Source organism: Littorina saxatilis, linkage group LG8 (genome assembly GCF_037325665.1).
Source record: "Littorina saxatilis isolate snail1 linkage group LG8, US_GU_Lsax_2.0, whole genome shotgun sequence".
Taxonomy (NCBI): Eukaryota; Metazoa; Mollusca; class Gastropoda; order Littorinimorpha; family Littorinidae; genus Littorina; species Littorina saxatilis.
Genome location: NC_090252.1, coordinates 30,910,627 through 30,918,191, shown reverse-complemented (window position 1 = coordinate 30,918,191; position 7,565 = coordinate 30,910,627). Strand labels below are relative to the sequence as shown.

Sequence of the window (7,565 nt, the reverse complement as noted above, 5' to 3'; positions counted from 1 at the left end):
TTTTTCTTCTAACGAACAGAATCGTTCTTTATTATCATCTATGAAGTCAATAATATATATATAGTACCAACAATCTCATTACAAAAAAAAAGAAGAAGAAAAACACCCACAGGCAATCTGAAAATACTGAAAGACGATTGGACCAGAGTAGCTTCCGGCGCGTTTGAACGCCGACTTCATAAGTTCATTCACGGTTTCGAATACTACGCATTTTACTACGACACGCCGAACAACAAGGATGGATGCAGTTTACGCTTTGCTGTTTTGGTACGATGGCGAACGGAATTGGACTATTCAAAATGTGACGACTATCGTCAAGCCGAGAAAGGAGCCGCATGAATACCGAGCAGGGGAACTTGTCCTCGCTAAGTTCCAAGGCAAAACTTACAAGTCGGCAATCGTGTCGGTGAAAGGTAAGTTCTTCTTAATTATCCGGCTGATTAATAAACTCTCTTTTACTTTCAGGGATTGGCTATCAATAGTATGAGTTTAAAGAGGCACATATCAGTACTTTTGTTGTTAACATTTGGGATGAAGGATGAGTTCTTGATTTTCGTGCTTGTCACACAGTTTCTCATGTGCTGTGATCATTCATGTTACTCGATCGCTCCAGGTAAAACATTTCGTGTGACTGTCAGTGTTATGAAATTTTCTGTAAGATTGCTTTTTATTTAACCTGGTGACATTGATGCCCTGCGAATTTGGAAAGAAATGTATCTTTACCGTCTACATAAATAAATGAACTTAACTTACATTTTTATGTTTAAAAACAGAAAAGTTGAGATTGAGAACACATTGTACAGTTTTTGAGGCTGAGCTTATTGCAAGGTAATTATTTCTCAGCAACATATTTCTGTCAGATTGAATGCTAGTTTGTGGATGTGCTAATTTTAGGAATATTTATTGCTGAACAAAATACAAACTTCATGGCTGTATTTTTTTCTATTTTATTCTTTAGCAGGCGACAAGGACATTCCAGAGAAAGTGGATCTGGACAACCTCTTAAAAACTTCAAAGAGCCCCTCTCAAATTCTGACTGCCCTTGGGTTGCCGTGTGCAGGATTGGCTGATGGTAAAACTAACTGTTTCAGTTTTCATTTGATAATTTATAAATTATAGCAATTGAAGTTACTGTTAAGGGGGGGGGGGGTCTTAGTCTTCGTATTGTTGTTTCTCTTGCAGGGCTGTAGTGGTTGTGTCTGATTCTGTATTTCTTGGGATTTTATTTGAAAATGGCATGGCAGTTCTCAAAGGTGGTTGTCTTGCTGTGTTTATTATTTGCATGATGTGCAGATTTTTTAGAGTAGCACTACTAAATTGTGTTTGATCTGTCACAAATTCAGTGTGTCTGGGATCAGAACTATCTGTCAGCTCATTTGAGTATTTAAATGGACAGGAAAATAAAGCCTAGGTTCTCTATGAAGTATCTTGTATGGATGGGGCTTTTCTCCTATTTTGCATGTTTATTTTTTATGGTTTTTTTTGCTTGGTTGCAGAAGACAAAGCAAGTCCAGCAGAGACTCAGCCTACCTCTCTCTAGAAACAGTGCCGTCCATCTGACAAAGCAAGTCCCGCTGAGACTGGGCCTACCTCTCTCCAGAAACAGTGCCGTCCATCTGACAAAGCAAGTCCCGCTGAGACTGGGCCTCTCCAGAAACAGCGCCGTCCATCTGACAAAGCAAGTCCAGCAGAGACTAGGCCTCTCCAGAAACGTCCATCAGGTCGCCCATCGGGCATGGCTAAGAAGCCTGTTCCAACCCCGAAAAGTAAGTAGTCGCTCTGCTTTATTTTTTTAGAACTTGAGATCATGTATCATTGTATGTTTGTTCTGTCATTTACGTCTATTTTCCGGTTATTCTGAATAATTTGCTGTCATTCTCTTCTCTGGTATTTTTCTGAGATGTACCTGTTTTGTACACATACGTATAAAAATCATGGAAAAGAAAAGCCAAACAAAGAATTTCAAGTGGCAGCTTAAATTTTTGACCTATTGCCAGGCCTTCCTCAGGGGTGTGTAATGCTGCGAAACTAACATATATATATATCAGGGCGGTGCTGCTTTGACATATAACGTGCGCCACACACAAGACAGAAGTCGCAGCACAGGCTTCATGTCTAACCCAGGCACATTATTCTGACACCGGACCAACCAGTCCTAGCTCTAACCCCATAATGCCAGATGACAGGCGGAGCAGCCACTAGATTGCCAATTTTAAAGTCTTAGGTATGACCCGGCCAGGGTTCGAACCCACGACCTCCCGATCACGGGGCGGACGCCTTACCACTAGGCCAACCGTGCCGGTGTATATATGTGTAGTAAAAACAAACAAAGAAGATAGGTGGGCTACCCACATTTCTGGTTGAAGACCTTTCTCAGGGGCCTGTTTTGCAAATATATTTGGCTTCTTTCAATGGTAAGCTGGCTGTGCTGTTTACAAGTCTCTAATTTACATTGCTTTTCTTCAGTGGTGGATCTGCCAAAGATTGCTAAAATGGAACTCATTTTTCGAAGGTTTGTGACTGCTGTTTTTTAAGGCTTTGTTTCTTTTTTCCAGAAAAAGCTCTTCCCTCCCAGTCCCAGGCAGCTGCTGTTGGACCAAAAACAGCCCAGTTTTCGACTAGCAAAACCTTGGCAGCTCGTATCCTGAAGAAGGCGTGCATGAGATCACCACCTAGATCCACCCCTGCACGGACTACTCTGCTACTCCCCTCCGCTGTACAGCCTTCGTCGGAACAGCCTCTACAACTCATTTCATATGAACGGCCTCAGCCACCTGCTACCCATACTCCTCTGCGACCCTCTGCAACCCGCGCTGCTGCCCAAGCTCCTCCTTCTCAGCATCCTTTTTTTCATTCGGAAAGATTACAAGACGACTTCTGGGGCGAGCCCAGTTATGGTTGGGATGATAGCGTGTACGCCCGCATGGCTACATCCATGACTGGTATCTCGGAGACCCCAGTGATGTTGCCAGACCTGCAGTCCCAACCAGCATTGCCAAACCTGCAGTCCCAACCAGCTGCTCCTGTATCACACACAGCCTGCACAAACAGGATCAGTGCCTTGGAGGAGAAGGTTCGGTACTTAGAAGAAAGACTGAGCTCCACACTGCCCCTCATCACAGCTCTGCAGAAGGAACTTGCCACCATCAAAACTACATCTGAGAGTGAGTGTATTTCAACCATTTTTTTCTTTCTTCAATAATAGGAAGTAGAGGCTGCATGTGAGAAAGAAATGTTATTCTTGCTGTCTGTCCTCTTCTTTACTGATTTCTTCCCTTGTCTCTCCTTGTTTAAGTGTAGTTGGCAAAGACAATCATCAAAACCAGTCTGTGTTTTTACTGTTCGTCACATGATTCTGGGGCTGGTGAGCGAGTACATTTCTATTAACTTTTTTCTTCTCAAATATGAAAGGGGGGGGGGGGGGGTTGCCTGACTACATGATGTCTGTATATGGCATTTACCTGTCATTTTGTTAAGTGATGTTTGTCAGGGCGGGGGATATAGCTCAGTTGGTAGCGCGCTGGATTTGTATTCAGTTGGCCGCTGTCAGCGTGAGTTCGATCCCAGGTTCGGCGGAATTTTATTTCAGAGTCAACTTTGTGTGCAGACTCTCTTCGGTGTCCGAACCCTCCCCCCGTGTACACTACATTGGGTGTGCACGTTAAAGATCCCACGATTGACAAAAGGGTCTTTCCTGGCAAAATTGCTTAGGCACAGTTAATAATTGTCTACCTTTTCCCGTGTGACTTGGAATAATAGGCCGTGAAAGGTAAATATGCGCCGAAATGGCTGCAATCTACTGACCGTATAAAATTTCATCTCACACGGCATCACTGCAGAGCGCCTAGAACTGTACCCACGGAATATGCGCGATATAAGCGTCATTGATTGATTCATGAGTTTGCTTATGTTATTTGTTTATCGTGTGCAGTTTTGCCTTTACCAGCGATGGATGATCGGCAGCCAGAATTACGTCTGCAGTTGTCTGCCCAGGCTTTGGGTGAGCTTTTTGGTGTATTTTTTAACGGGGACTTGCAATGTAAATATCTGTTATTGATGTGTTTCCAGTGGCGGGGATGTAGCTCAGTCGGTAGCGCACTGGATTTTGTATCCAGTTGGCTGCTGTCAGCGTGAGTTCGTCCCCACGTTCGGCGAGAGATTTATTTCTCAGAGTCAACTTTGTGTGCAGACTCTCCTCGGTGTCCGAACACCCCCGTGTGTACACGCAAGCACAAGACCAAGTGCGCACGAAAAAGATCCTGTAATCCATGTCAGAGTTCGGTGGGTTAGAGAAACACGAAAATACCCAGCATGCTTCCTCCGAAACCGGCGTATGGCTGCCTGAATGGCGGGGTAAAAAACGGTCATACACGTAAAATTCCACTCGTGCAAAAAACACGAGTGTATGTGGGAGTTTCAGCCCACGAATGCAGAAGAAGAAGAAGAAGATGTGTTTCCAAAACTAGGTTTTAAAAGTGTACAAGCATTGATTATGAACACAGCTACAGTCTTCATGGTTCTTTCAATTCGCAATGCAGTGGACCCCTAGTGTTTTCTCTCGTCTGTTGGTTGATTAAATCTTTTGTTTAAAACTTTGTTTGCAGGTGTGCCGGAGGTACGTGAGGTGCCAGTACTTGAGACTCCGGAGCCATCAGCCGCCTCTGAGATTTTGTCTGGTGAGGTTTTGTCTGTTTGGATAGGTCGGTTAGTTTTAACTTTTATACCAGACAGGTAAGAACATTCGCACGGTATATGATTCTCAGAAATTGGAACTACTGTAATTTTCCTTTTCAACCTTCTTTGCCTCATGGTGCTGCTTTTGCAATAAGATATTAAGCCTCGGTCATACAGGCGACTCGGTCGTTGCGATTCAGTCTTGCGATTCAGTCTTTGGCCGATCGCACATCACATCGTAGGCCAGTGACCCGTCACACAATGAACGATAGACCAGGGCCGGACCAAATGAGTTGTAAGGGGGGGGGTTCCTCCTTTTTTGGGGGGGCAAATCAGCGAAGTGGCGAAGCCACAAGCGCGCGCCTGCGAAGCAGGCGCGCGAACTAGGGGGGTCCGGGGGCATGCTCCCCCGAAAATATTTTGAAAAACGGTTAAAATCTGTGCAATCTGGTGCCGTCTGGGCCTTGTTTTGAGGGTTAAGAGCAGCATTGTGGGGGGGGGGGGGGTACCTTTTTCTCATCGGATTTCACATTGAATAAAATTTGTTAGAGACACACACAAAATTTATTTAAAAAAAAAAAACAAAAAAAAAAACACTCAAAGCAAGGTACATGCTTTTTCCAGGGGGGGGGGGGGTTCCGGAACCCCTGGAACCCCCCCCCCCCCTGGGTCCGGCCCTGTAGACGAACGACTGGCGAGCGATAACTCCACGCGAGCGGGGCGGAAGTGACGTGTCATAGTGAACACGGCAAACGCGCTTTGCGAGAGCAAACGCGCTTTGCGAGAGCAAACGCTAAATGTTCGAACGTCGCTCTACCTTTCTGAACAATTCCTTTCAGCATTACGCCTTTGCAAGAAATAAAGTTCCCAGACAGCTGCAATTAATGTTTTCTGACCGCTGTACACGCCTAAAACGTCTCCTTTATATCTGAGTAAGAAACTGTTCTTCCAAAAAGTTTTGAAGAGACGCTGGCCGCCACCGACCGCCATTATTTTACGTCAAGGCGTGAAGGCCGCAACGACGCGTTCTGATTGGCTCTGTTGGCTCTGCCCCTGCGATTGACCGACGACTGGATCGCAGGAATAGAACATGTTCTAAGCCTCAAAGCTACGAGGGAATCGCATCAGACTGAGTCGCAGGCTTGTCGTAGCTGTTTTCTACGACTGAGTCGGCTGTGTGACAGGGTAAATCGCGCGACTCAGTCGCATGTGTGACAGCCCTCTTAACATTCCTTTCGGCAACTTTTGATGTAACACAATTAGTGGTATATATTAATAAGGATGTTGACTCTAATTGAACGCTTGTCTTTTGCAGCTGTGGAGTCTGGACCTCAGGCATGTGTAAGTAGAGATTTTCTGACAAGTGTATTGTGCAGTTTTGGATGTTCTCTTGTTTTATTAGGTTGTTTTGCTGAGTATTTGTACTTGATATTCATGGGTGGGATTCTTCCGGTATATGCCAGAAACCCGGATTCGATTATAGTCTTTTTCTTTTGGGGGGTTCAGCATATTGTCCCTGTAAAAGTAATAATACAAAGCATTTTTAAATATTCCTGTCTGTTTATCACAACTTTGTGAATTTGGAATGTCTCATTTGTGTGCTTTGTGTTCAGCAGGGGAATGCTGACATTGAGCTTGTGCCAGGTTACGATGTGAAGATCTCCATCAAGCAACTAAATACCTGTTTGCTGAAGGCAAGGAACAGCCCAACAGCCCTTGCCCGGATGTTGGTGAACACGCTGTTCACAGAGGAGGAGCTGTCCTCCTCCTGCGCCAGGGGCAAGAAGGGCGTGAGCGGTCGGCCTGCGCTAGACTCCGCTAGAGTGGATGCCATCATCAGTAAGTTTTTTGTAAAGAATGTTTTTTGTTTTCTTTGTTTTTGTATTCTCTGCAAACATTTCTGTTTGGTACCTAAGATGTGGGTGTCTTGCGGATAGTTTTCATATGGTTACTTTTCCTATCTTTCCTATGTCGAACATGTAATGATGTATGGTTGTGTTTTCATGACAACTTTCATGTATTTGAGTACTCAGTGTGTCTTTTCTTTTCAGAATTTGTCACTGACAAAAGCAAACTGATTGCGCGGGACGTCATCACCGTGCTTAACATGAAATGTACAGAGGCTCGCAAGAATCTACGCAGCAAGTAGTAAGTATTTTTAATTTGCTGTCATAGCAGTGTTCTTTGTCCTCAGAGGGCAAAGATTTTTAAAGATTATGATTTGTTTACTAGGCATAAGGTTTCCCATTTCTTGTCCTTAAAAACCATCGTCGGGAAAATATTCTTGGTCTTACAATAAGGGACTCTTGACAGAATTATGGACGGAGAGCAATTTAATGGGAAAGTTTATGCAGACCACATAGGGTTTGGGAATGGCTGCTTTATCTATGGTTATTTTGAAATGATCAGGCTGTGTGCCCATAGTAGGTTGAGTTTATGTTTATGATACATTACAGCATGTTTCCAAATGGCAGGTTTGCAGTGTTTATATGGCTTTAAAGGCACAGTAAGCCTCCTGTATACCATCACAGATACTGTCAGGCTTTTACACACAGTACAAACACCCTTTCATTTAAACACTCACCGCTTGAGAAACATCCTAGGTGCCCTCCGTAAAGACCGAGCAATTTTCAAAGTATTTATTTTTGCGTGGTTTATCTTACCCCTGAGGAGGTCCTGATTTGGCCTATATGGTCCAGTGGACCCAAAAAGCAACAGAAATCAAATCTTACCCCTGAGCCATCGTGAACCTGTGGGATCCAGTTTTCCTTTTTTTCACAATGCAGTCGTCAGTTTGTAATTTGATTGCGACCCGCTGTAAGCTTATCTGCAATAGAACGTTATTATGTATCTCTGAATCTGGCAATAGGTATATACGAGTACCACGGCCT

At 44.2% G+C, this 7,565-nt stretch overlaps 1 protein-coding gene across 1 annotated transcript; it reads left to right on the top strand.

The window, feature by feature from the left end:
* Positions 1-238: 238 nt before the first annotated feature.
* LOC138974596 (protein piccolo-like) lies at positions 239-7,345 on the top strand. The gene is made up of 9 exons (XM_070347316.1): positions 239-413; positions 959-1,072; positions 1,566-1,766; positions 2,556-3,164; positions 3,932-4,000; positions 4,605-4,676; positions 5,990-6,015; positions 6,288-6,513; positions 6,726-7,345. Exons 1-9 carry the CDS (start codon positions 239-241, stop codon positions 6,821-6,823), a joined length of 1,590 nt encoding a protein of 529 aa, XP_070203417.1. The 3' UTR covers positions 6,824-7,345.
* The last annotated feature ends 220 nt before the right edge of the window (positions 7,346-7,565 follow it).

What these genes read in the sequence shown, in the direction of transcription:
- LOC138974596 (XM_070347316.1), top strand. Translation starts at nt 239, where the DNA reads ATGGATGCAGTTTACGCTTTGCTGTTTTGGTACGATGGCGAACGGAAT. An exon ending in GGCAATCGTGTCGGTGAAAG is followed by an intron (nt 414 to 958) that starts GTAAGTTCTTCT and finishes TTTATTCTTTAG; the next exon opens with CAGGCGACAAGGACATTCCA. An exon ending in TAGAGTGGATGCCATCATCA is followed by an intron (nt 6,514 to 6,725) that starts GTAAGTTTTTTG and finishes TTTTCTTTTCAG; the next exon opens with AATTTGTCACTGACAAAAGC.